The 23,003-nt window shown below is 44.0% G+C and overlaps 1 protein-coding gene and 1 non-coding gene across 2 annotated transcripts in view; one reads left to right on the top strand and one right to left on the bottom strand.

The window, feature by feature from the left end:
* The window catches only part of washc3 (WASH complex subunit 3), a 45,766-nt gene that overhangs the window by 18,120 nt on the left and 4,643 nt on the right, over positions 1-23,003 (top strand). Inside the window, exons 4-6 of the mRNA XM_072484781.1 lie at positions 6,586-6,705; positions 13,714-13,827; positions 17,109-17,173. Of these exons, the coding sequence (XP_072340882.1) occupies positions 6,586-6,705; positions 13,714-13,827; positions 17,109-17,173 (299 nt within the window). The remainder of the gene's footprint in view (positions 1-6,585; positions 6,706-13,713; positions 13,828-17,108; positions 17,174-23,003) is intronic.
* LOC140396686 (U2 spliceosomal RNA) lies at positions 16,447-16,637 on the bottom strand. Its single transcript, XR_011936588.1, has one exon. It is a non-coding gene; the product is annotated as a U2 spliceosomal RNA (small nuclear RNA).

Raw genomic sequence — 23,003 nt, forward strand, 5'->3', positions numbered from 1 at the left:
GTAAGTTTTAAAATGCTGGTGGACAAGGATAAGAGTGGTCCTAGGGTGAATGTGATAAATTGGGGGAAGGCTAATTATAACAATATTAGGGGAAACTAAAGAACTTGGGTTGGGGGCAGATGTTTGAGGGTAAATCAACATCTGACATGTGGGAGGCTTTCAAATGTCAGTTGAAAGGAATTCAGGACCGGCATGTTCCTGTGCGGAAGAAGGATAAATACGGCAAATTTCGGGAACCTTGGATAACGAGAGATATTGTAGACCTCGTCAAAAAGAAAAAGGAGGCATTTGTCAGGGCTAAAAGGCTGGGAACAGACGAAGCCTGTGTGGAATATAAGGAAATTAGGAAGGAACTTAAGCAAGGAGTCAGGAGGGCTAGAAGATGTCACAAAAAGTCATTGGCAAATCGGGTTAAGGAAAATCCCAGGGCTTTCTACTCGTACATAAAAAGCAAGAGGGAAAGGTTTGGCCCACTGAAGGATAGGCAAGGGAATCTATGTGTGGAGCCAGAGGAAATGGGCGAGGTATTAACTGAATACTTTGCAGCAATATTCATCAAAGAGAAGGAAATGGTGGCTGTTGAGTCTGGAGAAGGGTGTGTAGATAGCCTGGGTCACATTGAGATCCAAAAAGAGAGGTGTTGGGCGTCTTGAAAATTATTACGGTAGATAAGTCCCCTGGGCCTGATGGGATCTACCCCAGAATACTGAAGGAGGCTGGAGAGGAAATTGCTGAGGCCTTGACAAAAATCTTTGGATCCTCACTGTCTTCAGGTGATGTGCCGGAGGACTGAAGAATATCCAATGTTGTTCCTTTGTTTAAGAAGGGTAGCAAGGATAATCCGGGGAACTACAGGCCGGTGAGCCATACATCAGTGGTAGGGAAATTACTGGAGAGAATTCTTCGAGACAGGATCTACTCCCATTTGGAAGCAAATGGACGTATTAGCGAGAAGCAACATGGTTTTGTGAAGGGGAGGTCGTGGAAGAGGTCACAAAGATGATTGATGCAGGTAGGGCAGTGGATGTTGTCTATATGGACTTCAGTAAGGCAAGGTCCTTCATGGTAGACTGGTACAAAAGGTGAAGTCACACGGGATCAGGGGTGAGCTGGCAAGATGGATACAGAATTGGCTAGGTCATAAAAGGCAGAGATTAGCAATGGAAGGGTACTTTTCTAATTGGAGGGCCGTGACTAGTGGTGTTCCGCAGGGATCAGTGCTGGACCTTTGCTGTTCGTAGTATATATAAATTATTTGGAGGAAAATGTAACTGGTCTGATTAGTAAGTTTGCAGATGACACAAAGGTTGGTGGAATTGCAGATAGCGATGAGGACTGTCCGAGGATACATTAGGATTGGATCGTTTGGAGACTTGAGTGGAGAGATGGCAGATGGAGTTTAATCCGGACAAATGTGAGGTAATGCATTTTGGAAGGTCTAATGCGGGGAGGGAATATACAGTAAATGGTAGAACCCTCAAGCCTATTGAAAGTCCGAGATCTAGGTGTGCAGGTCCACAGGTAACTGAAAGGGGCAACACAGATGGAGAAGGTAGTCAAGAAGGCATATGGCATGCTTGCCTTCATTGGCCGGGGCATTGAGTATAAGAATTGGCAAGTCATGTTGCAGCTGTATAGAACCTTAGTTAGGCCACACTTGGAGTATAGTGTTCAATTCTGGTCGCCACACTACCAGAAGGCTGTGGAGGCTTTAGAGAGGGTGCAGAGGAGATTTACCAGGATGTTGCCTGGTATGGAGGGCGTTAGCTATGAGGAGCGGTTGAATAAACTCTGTTTGTTCTCACTGGAACGAAGGAGGTTGAGGGTTGACCTGATAGAGGTCTACAAAATTATGAGGAACATAAACAAAATGGATAGTCAGAGGCTTTTTCCCAGGGTAGAGGGGTCAATTACTAGGGGGCATAGGTTTAAGGTGAGAGGGGCAAGGTTTAGAGGAGATGTACGAGGCAAGTTTTTTTTACACAGAGGGTAGCGGGTGTCTGGAACTTACTGCCGGAGGAGGTGGTGGAAGCAGGGACGATAGGGACATTTAAGGGGCATCTTGACAAATACATGAATAGGATGGGAATAGAGGGATACGGACCCAGGAAGTGTTGAATATTTTAGTTTAGACGGGCTCCAGGCTTGGAGGGCCGAAGGGCCTGTTTCTGTGCTGTACATTTCTTTGTTCTTTGAGTAGGCTTACATTAACACAGCAATGAAGTTACTGTGAAAATCCCCTAGTCACCACATTCCGGCGCCTGTTCGGGTACATGGAGGGAGAATTCAGAATGTCCAAATTACCTAACAGCATGTTTTTCGGGACTTGTGTGAGGAAACTGGAGCACCCGGAGGAAACCCACGCAAACACGGGTACAACGTGTAGTCTCCACACAGGCAGTGACCCAAGCCGGGAATCGAACCTTGGACCCTGGAGCTGTGAAGCAACAATGCTACCCACTGTGCTATTTCAAGTTCACAGAAAAGGATAAGCTAGATACTCGCTGCTTTCAGACCAACAGATTAGTTATTTTACTTCAGTTCCTGAAGAGCAACAAGCTTCTGGTTTTGAAAAATCCTCGGCTACGGACCTCCGGTGGTGGCCTTGAAGTGAGTGGTCTCACATTTGGTGGCTCTCGCTCAAGGTGGATATTTTCGGTCTTTCCCTGCCCGAAGGGTGTAGTATTTGAGGGGAAAAGCTACAAGAGTGCCCGGGGAAGGTAATACCCCTCTGGTGTGGCTGGGGCATGGATCAGCAGACGAGGAGTGCCCACGATAAAGAAAGAGCTGTTGGAACAGGAGAATGTTCATCGTGCATCACAGGTAAAGATGGCGGAGACATGGGAAGGGGGGGGGGGGTGCATGTTGCCCGCCCAGCAGTTGGTGGCGTTCTTGAACAACAGGTTCCAGCAGCACAGGAAAGAAGCCCAGGTAAACCTGACCAAGGTTGTGGAGCAGCTGAGATCTGCAATTGAGTGAGTCGAGCAGAGGCTGCAGTCCCAGGGCCGACCGATTCAGAAAGTGGAGGAGGTGCTGGGGGAGCATCAGGATTTGGATGCCTGAAGGCATTGAAGGTGCGGAGTCTGCTATGTCTGTGGTAAGAATGTTGGAGAAGTTGATAGAGGAGGTGGCCTTTGATCGATCCCTCGAGGTAGACCGAGCACACACGGTGCCGAGGAGGCCGCCACAGGAGGGCGAGCAGCCGAGGATGATGGTGGTGCATCGATTTTTGGTACAATGGGTGAGGCAGACCAAGAGATGTACCTGGGAAGGAAGTGAGCTGCAGGCCCACCAACACCTGGGTGTGGAGCTGGCAAAGAGGATGGCCGGGTTCAACCGGATAAAGGCAGCCCTCTTTGCGAAGGGGGTGAAGTGGCGGGTGACTTTCCAAAGACAAGGGACTGGATTCTCCACTGTCGGGATTCACCATTGCTGCAGCAGCACACCCACGCCCGGGGATTTCCCAACGGCGTGGGACTGCCCACAATGGGAAATCCCATTGGCCGGCTGGCGGGACGGAGAGTCCCACCATTGGCGGCGGCGCACAGCGCCAGAAAACTGGCGGTGTGGAAACTTTATTTTTACATGCCAGGGGAGGTGGCGGAGGGGCAATGGACGGGGAGGTGTGTGAGGACATTGAACTTTGGAGGAGTTTTGTGTGCTTTTTGAAATATCTGGGGTTGGATATTCCAGGGCAGGTCTTGGCAGGAGAGTAATGATGGTGAATGAACCTTTTGTTGCTCTTTTGGGAGTTGGCGGGCGGGCCACCATGGTAGCTGGGCAGGCTAGTTAACAGGAGTGAAGCGGATGGTTGCCAGGAAGCAGTTGTGGGGGTTAGTTTTTTTGTTTGGGGGTGGAGAGTTGCTGACAAGGGTTAGGTTGGTGTGGCATAGTTGGGAAGGGATCCGTGGCGGTGGACATCCGAGGGCGGGCGTGGGGAGGCCAGGGACCCGGAGCCACCGAAAGCGGACATGTGGATGAGTGACCTGGCAGAATTCCTGAGGTTGGAGAAGGTCGGATTCGCTCTCAGGGTCGGCAGAGGGGTTCACCTGGAGGTGGAAACTATTTATCAATTTCCTCAGGTTGGCAAGAAGGAGGGTAAGGAGATTAAAATGGGGAAGACAGGATGTGGCCGGGGGGTGGGGGGGGGGGGGGCATTGATGTCAGGGTGGTGATTGTTTGAGTTGTTTTGTTAAGTTTTGTGTACATGTGAAAATCCCTTGAAAAAAAATAAGCTACCACCTGCAGGCAGCAGAGAGAGAAAAACAGCTCCCTTCACTTCTGAGGCCTAACCATTTCTGGAAGGTTCTCAGAAATATCACCCAACAGGAGCCAATCACTGACTGTTGTCAGGCAGAACACTGTCCCTGGCCAACCCATTAATTGAACACAAATTAGATCAAAGGAAATAGACAAGAGGGTGCAAAGAGATATAGGAAAATTGGAATTTGGGGCAGTGCTTCTGTTCAAGCAAGAATTGCAGAAATATTGCAAACGGAGGGTGGGGAACGGAAACCCTTGCAGTTTTTTTTAAGGAACTGGTTCAATTCATTTCCTTTGTTCTAATTTGTGTTGGTCCGTGCAGCAATAATTTCAATGTGCTTTTAAGTAGAGAGATGAAAGCAGAAGACTTAAAATTTAAAACAGTCTGCTTACCAGGATACTGTATTCGGGGAGGGAAAGAGAAGCCAGATTCTTTGACATCAAGTAGATGGGATCAACTGGTTTTGGAGGGAGGTAATTTGATTGGATAGGTTGGCCAGGGACCGTGTTCTGCTGACAACGGTCAGTGATTGGTTCCTGTTGGGGGATGTTTCTAAGAGAAACTTCCAGAAGTGGTTAGGCCTCAGAAGTGAAGGGAGCTGTTATTCTCTTTCTGCTGCCTGCTGTCTGTAGGTGGTAGCTGAATTTTTATTCAAAGCATTTTCACATATATAATATATTCAATTCATGTTGGGTGTTGTAGACTGAGGCAAAGCCTCCACAAGAGGCCAGGCTAATTCTTTGTTCTACAATGGTCATAACAATTACTTATCTCGTCTTCCTGCAGGGTTACTTTCCCTGAACTGCTTCCAGGTCAGGGTTTATATCCTGTGGGAGCTCCTCCAATTGTGAGGAAGCTCTGCCCTCTAGTCACCTGGGTAGCTCACAGAAGGGGAATCTGATGTGATACAAGTTGCGTCCCTGTAGGGGGTCGTAACATTGGGGAAAGTGATATAAGGCTATTCTGAAATAAAGTTAAAGAAGCTGATGGGTAGTTTGGAAGAGAAGACTTGACTGATTCTGTTCTTCTGCCCAAAGGATTACTAAGTATAAATACAATTTGACTACAATTTTGGTTCCAGGTTTTGTATCGAAATATTGGAATTTCCTTGTTTTGATTTCATTGCTCTGGCATTTGTTATATTCCATGTTTTGAGGTTGTTGAAATCAGTGTCCATATGTGGTTTTAATTTCCAGTAAGGCTGTTTTAAATTATTGATGTCAGTTCAAATAAAATGTCATGACTTCAATCATTTTGAAATGACGCAGTGATAACAATAGCATACAACTTGCGTTTCTCTCTCTTCGCCCAAAACAAAGTATTCTTGATGTCAACCTTGGCTCAATGGGTAGCACTTCCACCTCTGCGTTTAAGTTCCACTCCAGAGACTTGGCCAATGATCTAAGTTTACATTTCAGTATGGTACTGAGGGATTGCTGCACTAATGAAGGTGTCATATTTGCATAAGACCGAGGACCCTATCTGCCCTCTCAGATGACTGCAAAGGATCCTTTGACTGTTTGATTAAGAGCAGGGGGGTTCCATCAGTGACTGGAGCAATATCTATGTCCCATCGAACAGTACCAAAAATGGTTACTTTATTGTATTGCTGTTTGTGGTAGCATGCTGTGCTGGTATTGGCTGCCACATTTCCAGCACTACAGTAATACATGCACTGCTAAAGAACTCTGTCGGCTGTGAAGCATTTTGAGGAACATCCTGAGATAGTGAAAGGCATTATATAAATGCAAGTTCTTTGTGTGTCTTTGTATACATGCAATTTAGATGAACATCTGTTTTTCTGGTTCATGGACAGTGGGTTTTATAAAACTATTTTGACTGGCTCTGTAAGATCTCCCAGTGTTGGGCCCATAAATCTCAAAGTTGTGTGGCCCAGCTCCAACGTGAGAAATAACAGCGAGTAACAGCACATTTATTGACTGATTTGTGAATCATATAAAGCCAACTCTGAAATTAATTGACAGTTTGGCAAGTTGCATTTTTCTGGCCTGAGGATCTTTTGAATGTTAGGTCATCCAGTTCAGAATGAAATTTACTTTGGCATTGTCGAGGAAGACACTCGTGGATTCAAGCCCTACTCCAGAGATCTAAGCACCACCGGCTGTCACACCCAGTACCAATATTGACTGGATATTGCATTGTAAGTGGTGCCTGTCTTCAAATAAGATATTAACACTGAGGCCCCATCTTCCCCTTCGGGGTGGGAGCAGAAGATTGGCAATGCTTCATGACTTGCAACTTTATTAAGCTGCTGGATTGCACACGTTGGCCGTTTTAACCTGTTATTTTGTGGTTTGCAGCTTTCGTCAATACCTGGTCTGGAAGATGTCAAAGTAGAGACGACAAACCAGGATCAGAATTTTGAAAATGGTCCACCCACCGTGACAGCAACAAGCCAGCATCAGCCATCCCCTCCTGAGGTAAAGAATTGATTATTTGTTGGATGAAGTGAAGATCCAATGAGGAGCTAAGGAGAATGTTGTTTATTCATACAGTGAGTCATGACGATTTGGAATGCGCTGCCTGAAAGATTGGTGGAAGCAGATTCAATATGGAATTCTATAAATACTTGAGATAGAAAATTTTGCTGGGTTATGGGAAAAGAGCGATGAGTGGAACAAATTAAGTTGATCTTTTGAAGAACCAGTGCAGGCATTATGGCTGAGTGGTCGTCATCTATGCACGATTTGATGGACATAAGGGATTATAAAGTTCAAGCAGTTTTTCAAGTACAGCTCCATTGTATTGTAGAGGACATTATCCAAACTATAGAGGTCCCAAACAATAGACCAGCAGGAATGAACAATGCAGTTGGAGTTAACTTTGTGGAGTGACAAGTTGCCAGCATCCATGTCACAACCAAGTTGGTAGCATCCATGTCACAACCTTCTGGCTTGTAAAAGGGCATTTACTATCTCCGTGCTGGCCTACAATATACACTGATTCTATATTGGACCTGGAGGTTTCAAGCTGATTGAAATCCAAGGCTTGTACATTATGCCATGGGCATCAAGATTCTGGCTTGTGGATTATATGCAGCATGTAAACCCTAGTTATCTTCCAAAACTCAATCAATCCTTTTTGTTCACAGGATGACAAGGCCAGCATTTATTGCTCAAAGTCAGTGCAGACTCGAAGGGCTGAATGGCCTCCTTCTGCACTGTAGGAATTCTACGGTTGCATGGTTCCAACGCCCAATTACATGTCCAAGTCAGGACTGTATGTGACTGGTGTTCCCACAACATTGCTCAATTGAGAAGGTGCTTATGGGCCTTTTTGAACTGCTGCAATTCTTGTAATGGGGCTGCTCCCTGCTCCCATGTGTGTCTTAGGTAAAGAAATCCAGGATATTCGCCCAGTAATAGTGGAGGCTAGCATTGCTGCCTCACAGCACCATAGACCCAGGTTCGATTCTGGCCTTGGGTCACTGTCGTATGGAGTTTGCACTTCCCCCGTATCTGCGTGGGTTTCCAACAGTGCTCCAGCTTTATCCCACAGTCCAAAGAATTGCAGGTTCGGTGGATTGGCCATGCTAAATTGCCCCTTAGTGTCCAAAGATGTGTAGGTGAGATGGGGTTAAGGGGATAGGATGGGGCAGAGGGCCTAGGTAGGGTGCTCTTTCAGAGGATCAGTGCAGACACGATGGGCTGAATGGCCTCCTTCTGCACTGTAGGGATTCTATGGTGGTATGGTTCCAACACCCGATTACATGTACAAGTCAGGACTGTATGTGACTGGTGTTGCCACAACTTTGCTGCTGCTGTTCTTTGTGGTGAAGGTCACAGGACAAAGTGTTGGTGTCTAAGTAATCTTAGTGAGTTGCTGATGTGCATCCTATAAATTGTGCATATGATTGTACAGTGCTGGTGAGGGGGATTACTATTGTGTTCAGTGGAACAGGCACTAAACAAGTGAACTGCTCTCATTTGAACTGTGATATTCTGCACTTATTCAGGCCAATAGTGAGTATTCCATCATAACTCTATGCCAATTAATTCTCAAGGTTAGGAGTACATCTCGCAAGGCTAGCATTTATTGCCAATCCCTAGTTGCCCTTGAGAACTTGGTGACCAACTTCTTGAACGGCTGTCACTGTATTTTATATTAATCTTTTAATTCCAACTCTGGGAGTGCAATGACCTTGCTGTTGACTCCCATTTCCAGCATGTAAAACTGAGTATACAAGCCTGCCTCTGAGCTACAACTAGCTGATTTAATGCATATAAATCCTGGGAATTGGCTCAGATTCTCCCAACCAACACAGAAGTGACAGTGTAAATATACTTTAAGGTCATGAGAGCAAAACAGATGAACCCGGATCCCTGTATGTCAGCAGCCTGCTTGACTACCCAGGTAAGACCAATCTCGAGTAAAACACCAGGCCTTTGCTCTCAGAATGGGACTTAAAGACCAGTACAGTCCCAGCCTGTGCATCCTAATCAATTACTGCAGTTGTTATCAGCACCATATATCCCTTTGCTGTAAGACTTTTTTTAAAATCTTTATTTCAAGGGCATTGGTGAAGTAATTTAAACCCCAGCTTATTTGTTTTAAAGGGCATATTATGTAATTATTGAAGATCATGTGTTCACCCATTGCAGTATAATTAAGTTGTGATTGCACAATTAGAGCAAGAACGTTTCCCAGAAGATGACTTGATATGAATAAATAAAATTAGGAATTGCATTTGACATTCAAATTTAAAATGAAGCAAGTCGAAGAATGACTTCATCTGGAAAATCTGCTGTAATAGGAGTTCTGAACTGGAGGATGTCTCACTGGGAATGGGGGATTATGACAGGAATCTGTGGTATTCCCCATTGCTGGGGAGCTATTTTTGTTTGATAGGCACACAGCTCATGGCAGAACCTTAAACATTGCTTCAGAAATGTCATGCATTGCTGATCGTCATTCATGTGATATCTCACATATTTCAGTTACCCTTTGCTTATCATGTATAATGTTTGGTGTTCCATTACCAAATGTTTGTTGACTCTGTACAAAAGGTAGGTTTGAGCAATTCTGTGGCCACAAGTGTCATTGTGGCATCTTTGGAGGGTTGGAGTCAGGTGGGGTGCAGGATGATCAGCACCATATTCAAAACAAGTGGTATATCTGTCAATTTTCGGGAGAGGTAGTTCTGGGGTGAGTGTTGGGAAGGAGCTCTAGGTGCACCATTTTTTTTTTTGGACTACTTTCTGAAAATTAGCTGCCTTCCCCTCAAGGTGGCTCCTCTCCGTATACAAAGTAGCTCACCCAACTAATGTAGCGCAGACAATGCTAGTCTTAGGTCTGTTAATCGCATGTAGAAACCCCATTTGAACTGTGAAGTGAGTGGGAAAAAAACTGATGTATTTAGGGATATTGACTTTGCAACAAGGCATTTTACAGGAGCACAATATGGAATGTTTGATAGGGCTCAGGATTGTATTTTTAACAGACTAGGTAAGCGTTGATGGGCTTGATTTTTTTCCACCACTTCTTGCTTCCCATTTTAATTTGTGGTCCCTTGTACTCATTGGCCTACATTGGCTCCAGCAAAGCCTCAGATTTAAGATTGTCATCCTTGCTTTCAAAATCCCTCTGGCCTCAATATCTTTATGACCTCCTCCAGCCCTTACAAAATCTCTGCTCTCGTCCTACTCCGGCCTCTTGTGCATCCCCAGTTTCTATCGATTCAGAATTCCCTCCCTAAACCTCCAAGCCTGCGATAAACCCTCCCTACTTTTTTTTATTCATGATATGTGGGCTTCACTGGCTGGGCCATCATTTATTGTCCATCCCTGAGAGCATTTAAGAGTCAACCACGTTCCTATTGATCTGAAGTCACATGTATCCAGACCAAGTAAGGATGACTGATTTCCTTCCCTAAAGGACATTATTGAACCAGATTGACAATTAACAATTTTAGACTTTTAATTTCAGGTTTTTATTGAATTCAAAATTCACCATCTGCGGGATTTGAACCCGGGTCCCCAGAGCATGACTCTGGGTCTATGGATTACTAGTCATAGAATCATAGAATTTACAGTGCAGAAGGAGGCCATTTGGCCCATTATGTCTGCACCGGCCCATGGAAAGAGCATTCTACTTAAAACCCACGCCTCCATCCTATCCCAGTAACCCAGTGACACTCTGGGGCAATTAGCGTGGCCAATCCACCTAACCTGCACATCTTTGGACTGGGGAGGGGAAACTGGACCACCCGGAAGAAACCCATGCAGACACAGGGAGAACGTGCCGACTCCGCGCAGACAGTGACCCAAGCCGGGAATCGAACCCAGGTCCCTGGTGCTGTGAAGCAACAGTGCTAACCACTGCTACCGTGCCGTTCACAGTCAAGCGATAATATCACTACGCCACTGCCTCCCCCTCTATCCATCTTTCAGGTGTTGCTTAACACGATATCTCTTTGTCCTAAGTTTTAAGATGCACCTTACCTTTGTTCGGATATTAATACATTCTAATCTCTTTATGTACCGCTATCAGCACCCTTGTTAGCCTTAATTACCCTCATTTACATTCCCTTTGTCTTTCAGCCCACGACATCTTTGTCAATCTCCACCTATTCCTGGCCCTCTATCTAGCCCCTTTTCCCCCTACCCACAACATGTAAATCTGACCCTATTTTCAGTTCTCCAGCTTTGACAGAGTCCTCAAGATTCGAAATGTTAGCTCCCTTCTCCCTCTACAGATGCTGTCAGACCTGCTGAGATTGTCCAGTATTTTCTGTTTTTGTTTCAGATTCCAGCATCCGCAGCAATTTGCTTTCTTCTTAAAATCTTGTGTGCCTCGGAGTCAATTATTTTGAAAATGCTTCTATGAAGCCCCTTAGGATGTTTTACCACAGAGTCCCTATAAATATACATATTTTTCAGGGTATGTAATTTAAAAATCTTGCATTCTAATCTAAAATTGAACTTGGAGTTGAATAAAGAGCAGAGGAGTTTCATATTTAATGTTGCTTTTGTGTAAATATTCCATATTGCCACGATCCAGATAGCCTGCAGTAAGCAAAGGAGTTCAGAATTGTGGCTGTTTAGCTGTAGGGTTCTCAAAGCTGGAGTCTTCAGACAGGTTCTGTTGTGCCAGGATTTCTTAGATTAGATTCATCTGATCAATTGCGAAGAAATGGCTAAATAAAGAATTATATCCTGCCTCTACATTATCTTGTAACATGATTGAATATGGTGCCAAATTAAAGCTGGTTATACTACCACAACATGATCCTTTTGATCCTTTCTATACACAAGATAATCTAAGCTTCCACTTCAGTGTAGTACACACCCTGCCATTTATGCCATCTACGCATGTCACTGGCACTCCCTGACTCATTCTAATCATTTGCCATTACCAACCTAATCAATTACAACGGCTCCACTTTTAGCGTATTAGTGGGCCGACTATTTTGGGTGTGCTTTATCATGGAATCCTTCTTTTAACAGATGACCCTGCTTCAGTAACCGCAGGGTTCCGTCTCTCACCCATTTCTCGTCTTCCGACCAGCTGCTAGAGAGTTTGTTCTTCTGCTTTCCTTTCTTGCTGTGCTCTCCCATTCGGTTGGATCTAAGGTCAGTGCTATGATCCCACAATGTTGCACGGATTGACAGGGTAGTTTTTCATCAGTTTTGGTCCCGATGTGTTCAAAGAAAAAACAAGAAAAGTACTAAAAAATGCAGTGGATTCTTTTTTAATGTGCATGTTGGATCTCCCTCCTATCTTCCTGCCGCTAAATGTTGGGAAAACCAAAGCCATTGTCTTAAATTCCCTAGCAATGAGCTCCATTCCTCTCCCTGGCAACTTGCTTTCTGAGGTTGAAACAGACAATTTGCAACTTTGTCATTGTTTGATCCTGGATAAGCTTTTGATCTTGAATCCTCTCCATCATTAAGGACACCTCGTCTAGACCAGAGCATTGCCTGTTTTCAACCTTACCTCAACTCATTTTGTTGCTGAACCCTTCATCCATTCTTTATTACTTTAGTCTATTTCATTATTCTCTTGGTCAGCCTTCCATCTTTGAGCATATTCAAAACGCCTGCTATCAAATAATTCATAACCTTGGTGTCCTAATTGTCCATAAGATGAGTGTCCAGTGCCATATATATGCTGCATCATTATGATTTCTTTCACCTCTGAAACATTGTCCATTTTCAAACTTGCCCCTAAGAAAAACAAAAAACCCTGAAAACTCAGCAGGTCTGGCAGTATATGTGGAGAGAGAAACTGAGAGCTAACATTTCAAGTCCAGTGTGATTCTTCGGAACAGATGACTCCCTTTTCAGTTCTGAAGAAGAGTTATATTGGCCTCAAGATATTAACTTTGTTTTTCTCTACACAGATGCTGCCAGACCTGTAGAGGTTTTCTAGCACTTTCTGTTTTAATTTTGGATCTCTAGCATCTGCAGTATTTTGCTTTTATTCCAATCTTGCCTGATTATTGCTGAAACTGTCCTCATGCTTTTATTACCTCTGGACTTGACTACTTCAATGCTCTACTGACTGGCCTCCATAAACATGAACCCTCATGTAAAACTGTTGCCTATATCTTCGCCTGGATTTTGTTCAAGCATCAACTTAATTTTAAAATTTGCATCCATCCGTGTTTGCAAATCCCTCCCTTGGCCTCACCCATCCCGCCCCCTCTCTCTCTCTCTCTCTCTCTCTCTCTCTCTCTCATTTCCTTCAACCATACAGCCCTCTGAGATATGTATTGATCCAACCTGGCCTCTTTTCCATTCCTGAGTTTAATCACTGCACCATTGCTGGTCATGCCTTCAGCTACTTTGACCCTAAATTCTGAACTTCCCCCTCCTCGCCTCTTAATTCTCTCCTTTTAAAATGCTCCTTAAACCTACAATCATTGACCAAGCCTTTGACCACCTGTCCTAATATATCCTCATGTGGCTCGCTGTCAGATTTTGTTTGATGCTCCTGTGAAGTGCTTTGGGACATTTTGCTATGTTAAGGATAGTATGTAAATGTAAGTTTTTATTGTTACTATATTGGTTTTACAGCCTGCTGCTGCCTAGAGCAGGCAAATCTCATTCATACCAACATGCCTGTTGTAAGCGGTGGGGGCTATACCTGAGAAGGCTGCCTGGCTGCCTTGTCAGATGCAAAAATGTTGCTGCACTTGCCTATCTCACTACACTTCAGAGTTACTGGCTATAGATGACATACTTCTATGACGTTCTGAAAGTGGATCTGCCATGCCCTCCTTCCCCTGCCGTCAGTCATCCTTGAATACATGGGTGCGCTCATGGGATATTTTGACTCCATCTGTCTCTGTTCTGTACTTTCTATATGAGGAAATTTGTTGAACGAATTTTCACCTGTTTGTTCAAATTAATTAAATTTGATTCCTTTCATTAAGATTTTGATGCACTTGATGTTCACCTCTAATTGTAGTTACTTTTATTTTTCAGGTCCAACAAAATATTGAATCCACAACCCAAAGCAAAGAAGATTCTCTGACAGAAAATACTGTAACTGTAGCCAAAGACCCTCGATATGCAAGATACTTGAAGATGGTGCAAGTGGTGTGTTGATTTTCTTTTTCTTTATGAATGGAGTCGTGACATGAATAACCCCATGCCTCAGTGGGTAGCACATTCCTTTCTGATTCAGAAGGTTACGGTTCAAGTCCCACCTAAAAGACTTGAGGTCATAGACCGGGCCGTGCTTTTGGTGGAGTTGTGAGGGTGTTCTGCACTATTGGAAGCACTTTGTTTTAGATGAGACATTAAACCAAGTGAATGCAAAAGAACCCATGCCACTATTTCAAACAAGAACAGGGGAGTTCTCCTCCATGTCCAGGCTTATATTTGTCCCTCAACAGCATCACAAAAACAAAAAATCTGGTCATTGTCGCATTGCTCTTTGTGGGAACTTCTCTCTCTCTCTTCAGGTACCATGCGTCAAGAGGGTGATGTCAACGATAGCCCTCCAGGTTAAACTTGATTTAAAGTCATATATGGGTTTCCTCCCGGCACTCCGGTGTCCTCCCACACGTCCCGGAAGACGTGCAATTAGGGGAATTGAACATTCTGAATTCTCCCTCTGTGTACCCGAACAGGCGCCAGAGTGTGGTGACATGGGGATTTTCACAGTAACTTCATTGCAGTGTAAATATAAGGCTACCTGTGACACTAAAAGATTATTATTATTACATTCATCCAGTATGCAAGGCTCTTTAGAAAGATGGTTCTTTACCTACCTCGCTCTCTTTTACCATCAGTATTTCCCATCAGCATCAGACTTTCTAAATCATGATTTCTTATAATGTGCTCAAGAAATTCCAAGTGCCTCTTCCTGATGAGGAATTTTTATTGGTATCAAACTGCAGCTGTAAAAGTTGAGAATGACCTAAGCAATTTTGTGAAGATTGAGAGATGGGCCCGACAAGGCTATGTTTTCTCCCCAGATTTATTCAGTTTGTACAGAAGGATATGAGAACTTTATGGATTATTAGTTAAGATTAAAACTTTAATCATATAAGATATGCCAATTATTTCATTCTTACTGCCAACTCTGAGGAGAAACTGCAAAATATTTTGGAGAGAGTAGTGAGTGAAACTGAGAAGAAAGAGTTGAGAATAAATTGTAAGAAAACAGTATGTCTAGTAGTGTCCAGAAAATAAAATGATATCAGAATGTAAGATCACAGTGAAGGGTGAAGCAGTCACACAGGTAGACAACTTTTGTTACCTAGGAAGTATCTTAACATTGGACAGAGAACTGCATCCAAGAAGTAAGACAAAGGATTGAAATGGCCAAAGGTGCATTTCAAAAAATTAAAAAGATTATGATCAACTCAAACTAGCCACCAAAACAAAGCTGAAAATCCTGGAATGCTATCTCTTACTAATTCTGACATACGGCAGAGCGTGTTGGACGATCAATGATGTAAAACTTGATGTTTGCAATCTGGCTGCTGCACTTCTTACATTACATCCATAATCACACTTAAACAAAACGTACTCTCATGGTTGTAAAGTATTTTGGGTCATTGGCACGTAACTTTTACATAGTGGCAATCCCCATCGAACTGTCTCTCTTGCCAGACTTACATCTGCGTTGGGGTTCTGGAGCCCCTGTCTCACCCAACCTTCCTCACTCAGGCTGGATGAGACAGGAGCAGCAAAGCACACCCCTAGTAGCATCGTCTAGTAACTGGGGTGCAGAGAGGTAAGTCACTCCTTTTTAAGACTAGCTGCTGTAAAGGGGAGGTTTAAAGCGATAATTTGCAGAAAACAGGTAGGTTTTAAAGTTTGGGGAACTGGGGGAGTTCGGGAAGGGGAAATGGTGACTCAGTCCGGGAGAGGGAGGGGGGGAGACTGGGTTGAATTGGGGACGGGCGGTGGTTCAGGTCGGGAGGGAAGGGGGGGGGCGCTGTCGGGCTTGAGGATGGGTTCCCTGGTGGGACTCATTTGTGCTGGATGTCTGGTGCTAGGCTTGGCTTGTGTGTTTAAATCGTTACTCTGGAGTTAGATATGTTTTTTTCTTTGAACTTTTCAGAATAACTATTAGGATAAAACTATTAGGGCAGAACCATCCAAATTTAGCAATTCAAGTTGCTTCTGTCCGGCCCAGTTGTCCAGCAGAAGTTAGTGTGTCTGGGAAATTGCCGGTTAAATCCTTGCGTGGGAACATCCGAGAGGGATTCCCAGCACATCATAGGAGCACCCCCTAAATGTGACACTGGGAGCCCAGAAGTTAAAAGTCACTTAGTTTTGGGGAGTTTTCGTTAAATGGGAGTGTTTTCTGTGTTACATCCCCACAGGCACCTTCTGCTCTGTCTAAGGTTGGCTCACTCCCTGCTTCTGCAAAAATGACTGCTCGTTCAACCTTTACGTACCATCCTGTCTGACTACTTTTCTTCAGATCCCGATCTAACCTTCCTTTGTGCTCCCCACTTCCAGGATAAATTGCCTTGAGAGGTTTTTTTCATTCCTGGTATGAGAGCTTATGTTATGAACAAAGGTTGACAAGGTTGGAGCTCAGAACAATGAGAGGTGATCTTATTGAAATATGTAAGATCCTGATGGGATTTGATAGAGTAGATGTCAGGAGGATGTTTCCACTTGTGGGGAAGTCTAGAACTAGGGGAGCACAGTTTAAGAACAAGCAGTCTCCTTTTTAAAAAAAAAAAATGTCATTACTTTTTCTGAGTTACAAAGCCAGGGCTCAGAGTGTGGACAGGGGTGAACCCCTAATCCAGCTCCTCGCCTGCTCCAAAAACCAATTCAAATTCAAATTGAATCCAATTCATGGTCCCCACAAGAGTGATATACCAGAAAAGGCAGAGAAGGTACTACACTTGATCGTAGCCAAAAGGGCGAGAAGCGATAAAAGGTTTCTCTTTTAAAATGGAGATGAAAATAGCTTTTTTTCTTCTGAGGATCATTAGTCTGTGGAATTTCCTTCCCCAGAGAGCAGTGGAGGCTGCGACAATGAATATATTCAAGATCGAGTTGGGCAGAGTTTTGATACAGGGGTGCCAAGGATTATGGGAGATATCAGAAAATGGAGTTGAGACCAGCCATGGTCTTATCGAATAGCAGAACAAGCTCAAAGTGCTGAGTGGACTATCCTGTTCCTATATTCCTGTATCTTTCTGCATATGACAGGAATTCAAGCTGTTGAGTTCTATTTTATAGCTAAATTAGCGAATGTTTTATTTCCAGTACTTTACTGTTGACATTGATCCCCTAACTGCAATGCTCTAACCCTACCCACCTGCTCTGCTTCAGCTTACTCTTTGTGAGCTGTTCACCTTGCAGCGCGGAATAATTTTCTAAATCCTCATTCTGTGTTGCAGGGTGTTCCTGTTATGGCCATAAGGACCAAGATGGTTTCTGAAGGACTCAACCCGGATCTGTTAGAGTGAGTTTCCACCAACCTTTTCCGAATTTCTTTGTGGCTTTAAATGTTACTTTTGTCCCTGGCTAATGAATCGTTAATTTAATTGGACCAGAGGACAGTGTTCCATTCAGCCAGGGACCTAACCTGAATTTGCAATCACGGACAAAGTTTAAACGGAATTTTGTTCAGAGTTCTATGTATTTATACTGCTAACCGCTTTTGATGTGCTGGTGTAGGATTTATCCTTCATTGAAGCACTTGTGCCAAGGACAGCCCTATCCAATCTGCCAGGCCTTTGAAATTCAAACAAAACACACCAGGGAGTAAAAAATAGAAATTCATGAGTGTAGAGGAAATCTGGCATTCTCTCCTTCAAAAGGCTGTGAAAGCTATGGGATAATTGGAGCTTTCAGGACTGAGATCAGTAAGCGTTTTGTCAGGTAATAATATCAAAGGACATGGTAAATGGTAAAGTCAACAACCAACCATGATCTAATTGAATGGCAACACAGGCTCGAGGGGTTAATTTTTTTATTCATTCACATGTGTGTTGTTGTTGGCGAGGCCAGCATTTATTGAACATCTCAAATTGCCCTTGAGAAGGTGATACTCCGCTACCTTCTTGAAAGCAGTTCATTGGCTTACTCAGCCATTTCAGAGGGCAGTTGGTGTGGGTCTGGAGTCGTATGGGGGTCATACTGGATAAGGAGAGCATATTCCTTCCCTAAAGGATACTAGTGAACCAGATGGGTTTAATTAATTGAATTCCAGTTCCCCAGCTCATAAGGAATTGGAACATGTATCTCTGGATCATTAATCTGGGCCTCTATATTACTAGTTCAGTAAAATAACCATTATGTTCCTATTTCTGCTATGGCCTCCTCCTGTCTTGTGTTCTTTGCAATAGAACAAGCTACTTGGATGTTGAGAGTTGGACTACCAAAAGTCAGGATCACTAGTTTGGACCCAGGTTCCCACGGTCACTTTTTTTCTTTTGAAAGTTACTCTTGCCATCGTCAGTCGATCATTTCCTTCTGATTCTTGTCTCTTTCCCTGGTTTCCTTCATCACCCATTTCTGAAAATGTTTTTATTTTAATTTTATTGACATTCCATCATGCTGGGGCCAGTGAAGCAGATAATAATAGACTTCTGGAGGATGAAGACAAAGGTGGAATTGGGTAGACACATGGCAGATGAAATTCAGTAAAGTGCAATGTGAACCAATTTATTTTTGCTGGGAAGAATGGTGAAATGCAATATAAATTTAATGATACAATGTTAAGCAAACTTCAGGGACAGGACACCGGGTATTTTTGCATAAATCTTGAATGTTTTAGGAAAACACTTCTATGATCTTGAGACCATCCAGAAATCTGCTACCTGTCATTCCTCTATCACCCTTGTATTGCCTGACTGGCATTGGCCCCTAGTCAAGCAGCATCATGATTTAAATGCCTCATCTTTGCTTTTGAATCCCTCTGTGGCCTAGGCCTTGCCCTCACCCTCCATACCTCTAACTTCCTCCAACCCCTCAAGCCTACGAGATGAGACCTCTGTGCTCTTCCAATTCTGGCCTCTTGTGCATCCTGGATTTTAATTGTTCCTCCAATGGTGGGCGTGACTTCAGATGCTCACTCCCATAGCTCTCCATCTCTCTACCTCACTTTCCTCCTTTAAGACACCTGTTAAAACCTACTCTTTGACCATGCTTTTGGGCATCTGACCCACTATTTCCTGATTAAAAACAGTATACTGTGGATGATGTAAATTGAAATAAAAACAAAAAATGCTGGAGAAACCCAGCCAGTCTGGTAGCATCTGTGGAGAGAAATGTTCTGGATCAAAATGATTCTCTATGGAAACAGTTTCTGTAGAAGGATCAATTAGAGCCGAAAAGTCAACTTTGTTTCTTGATTCTCCTATGGGCAAAGAAGAAGTACGGGAAGATTTGGCAGAGTTATTCAAAACCATGGAGTGTCTTGATAGAATCAGTAAGGAGAAACTGTTTCCAGTGACGGGGGCATTGGTAATCAGAAGGACACAGGATAGCTGGCAAAGAACCAGAAGGGAGATGAGGGGGTAAAAGCTATGCATAAACTGTCGTGATCAGGAATGTACCGCCTGACACGGTAGTGAAAGCAGATTCAATACTAACTTTCAAAAGGAATTGGTGAAATACTTGAAAAGGTTTGAGCTATGAGGAAAGAGCAAGGGCTGTAGAACTAATTGGATAACTCATTTCAAAAAGCCAGCACTGGTAGGTGGGCCAAATGGGTGCCCTCTGTGTTGTATCATTGTATATTTTATCATGTTAAGTGGTACCGTCTAGTAGTAATCCTTGTTTGGTCTGCTTGTATCTTTTGTAATTTTCTTCTCCTTGTATCTTCCTGTTTCTGAATTACCGTATTGCTGATCTTCGAACACCTTGCTCAAGCGATCATTCTTGTATGTCAGCTTGGGCAATGCACATCAGTGGATACTCAAACCTGAGGCCTCGTTGCCAAACCTGACTTTGATCTTACCCAGTGCAGATCTAACAAGTTGGGAGTGGGAGCACTAACTGCTCCGTCTCCTCCCACTAAAATAAGGCACATTAGAGTCAGGTGAGCTAAAAGCTAGGACCTGCATTGATTATTGATTAACTCCATGTCACTCATACACTTATAATGAGACTAAGTTGAGATCTTTGTCATAACTGAAGCTAGGCTGTGCAGCTGCATGCAATAACCTCATGCAGTCTCCACTGCTCCAAATGTACACGTTCGATGGATTTTCAACTGTTTTGTTGAAAATGGCATCCATCTTGCAGAATAATGAGGCCTTTCCCAAGAGACGCGTAACGTTGTTTCCCCACAGGATCTCGTACTGCAGCAAGGGTACAAAAGAGTCAAGAATTCTGTCTCTGCTTGATGCGTTTTGTGGTTGAACATTAAAGTACTTGCATCTGTGCAATTTGGTGCTTTTGCATTTAGTGGCCTGGTGATTTAGAAAGCTAATTAAATAACATTGTCCAGTTATGGCTATAAAATATGCAATTTAAGTGACGAAACCTGACCGCACACGGATGAGGAGGTAGTTTTATAAGCCTGGCCGGTCACTGGGATGTCTCACCTACAGGTAACCAAAAGTGGATTTTGGGCAGGTTTGGTCGAAGAGCTTTTTGACCAAGTCATAGACATATGAAGGAATAGGCCATGCGGCTCTTCGAGTTGGCCCCGGTATTCAATAAGATCTTGGGTGATCTGATTGTAACCTGAACCCCACATTCCCACCTACCCACGATAGCCTTTCATCCCTTATTTATCAAGAATCCTTCTTCCTTTGACATAAATATTCAGAGACTCAGCTTCCACAACCTGTTGAGGAAGAGTGTTCCAAAGACTCACTACCCCCAGAGAGGGAAAAAATGTCTCCACATTTCTGTCCTATATGTGCCATCTGCTTACTGAGGGAGTGCTGTACTCCAGAGCTGGTGTCTTTTGGGTGAGATGGACCTGATGTACGTAAAAGATCCCATGATACTTTTTTGAAGGTGAGCGTGGAAAAAATGTATCCTGTGTCCCCAATCAACATCACAGTAACCGATTACTGACAATGTATTGGCGGTGTTGGCAGGCTTAAAAATAGCAAAATCTCCGGGTCTGGATAAATAGTGTCCCAGGCTGCTGTTAAGACCATAAGACATAGGAGCGGAAGTAAGGCCATTCGGCCCATCGAGTCCACTCTGCCATTCAATCATGGCTGATTTCAACTCCATTTACCCGCTCTCTCTCCATAGCCCTTAATTCCTCGAGAAATCAAGAATTTATCAACTTCTGTCTTAAAGACACTCAACGTCCCGGCCTCCACCGCCCTCTGTGGCAATGAATTCCACAGACCCACCACTCTCTGGCTGAAGAAATTTCTCCTCATCTCTGTTCTAAAGTGAATCCCTTTTATTCTAAGGCTGTGCCCCCGGGTCCTAGTCTCCCCTGTTAATGGAAACAACTTCCCTACATCCACCCTATCTAAGCCATTCATTATCTTAATGTTGGTGGCGAGGGAGAAGATTACAGCGGCTCTGTCCCAAATTTTGAATTCCTCTCTGGCCAAAGAGGAGGTGCCAAGAGGACTGGAGGAGAACAGCTAATGTGGTTCCACTATTTAAGAAATGTTGTGGAGATAAGCCAGGGAACTAAAGGCCAATGCGTCTCACGTCAGTGGTAGGGAAACTATTGGAGAAAACGCCGAAGGAGATAGGGATAGCATGGTTTGTCAGAGGGAGGTCATGCCCAACAAATTTAATTTAGTTTTTTGAGGAGGTGACCAGGTGTGTAGATGCGGGTAGTGCAATTGATGTAATTTACATGGATTTCAGCAAAGCCTTTGACTAGGTCCCACATGGGAGACTTATAAAGAAGGCAAATGCACATGGGATGCAGGGTACTTTGATAAGGTGGATTCAAAGTTGGCTTAGTTGTAGGAGACAGAAGGTGATGACAGATTGCTGCTTTAGTGACTGGAAGCCAGTGTCCAATGGCGTACCACAGGGATCTGTGCTGGGCCCCCTATTATTCGTCGTTTATATAAACGACATAGATGACTTTTTGGGGGGTAGGATCAATAAGTTTGTAGATGACACAAAGGTTAGCCGGGTGGTTAACAGTGAGGTTGAGGGTCTTGAGTTACAGGAAGATATAGATGGGATGGTCAAATGGGCAGAAAAGTGGCAGATAGAATTTAACCCTGAAAAGTGTGAGGTCATACATTTTGGAAGTAGAAATTTGACAAGGATGTATTCAAGGAACGACATGACAATGGGAAGTTCAGAGGAACAAAAGGACCTTGGTGTGTTTGTCCATAGACCTCGGAAGGCAGAAGGGAAGTTTAATAGGATGGTGAAAAAGGCACATGGGATACTTGCCTTTATCAATCAAGGCATAGATTACAAAAGCAGGCAGGTCATGTTGGAGCTGTATAGAACTTTGGTGAGGCCACAGCTGGAGTATTGTGTGCAATTCTGGTCGCCACATTATAGGAAGGATCTGATTGCACTGGAGGGGATGCAGGGGAGATTCACCAGGATGTTGCCTGGGACAGAATATTTAAGTTATGACGAGAGGTTGGAAAGGCTTGGGTTGTTTCTACTTGAGCAGAGAAGACTGCGGGATGATCGAGGGGTACAAGATTACGAGGGACATAGACAGGCTGGTTAGGGAGCAGCTGTTCCCTTAGTTAAAGGGTCAGTCCCGAGGGAACGCAAGTTCAAGGTGATGGAGAGGAGGTTTCAGGGAAAACATTTTTTTAAAGGATACTTGATGCCAAACACATTCAACAAAATAGCACAAGCTTACCATCCAATCAAAGTATACAGTTTGTGCATTTTTCCCCTTTTAATTCCCCCTGACGGCATGACAAACAGCTCTTGAAATATAGCCATGCACGGCCTCCACCATACCTCAAAGCCCTCTTTAAGGCAAATTTGATTTTCTTCAACCTGAGAAATCCGTACAGATCCCCCAGCCATGCCGCGACCTCTGGTGGCGTAGCGGACCCGCAATTCCAAAGTATCCATCACCGGGCAATCAGGCAAAGGCCATGACATCGGCCCCTTCCCCCTCCAGCAGCTCTGGCACTTCCAACACCCCAAAAATTGGCATCATAGGATCCTATTTCACCTCAACCCCTACAATCCTTGATAGAGTCCTGAACACTGCCTCCCAAAAGTTCTCCAACTCCTTACACCACCAGAACGTATGAGCATGATTCTCTGCGCGCACACCTCCCCACATTTCTCACACCCTGCTACCCCTGGAAGAAACCCACTTATCCAAGCCTGAGTCATGTGGACAATGTGCACCACCTTAAATT

The sequence above is a fragment of the Scyliorhinus torazame genome, chromosome 19, assembly GCF_047496885.1.
Source record: "Scyliorhinus torazame isolate Kashiwa2021f chromosome 19, sScyTor2.1, whole genome shotgun sequence".
Classification (NCBI taxonomy): domain Eukaryota; kingdom Metazoa; phylum Chordata; class Chondrichthyes; order Carcharhiniformes; family Scyliorhinidae; genus Scyliorhinus; species Scyliorhinus torazame.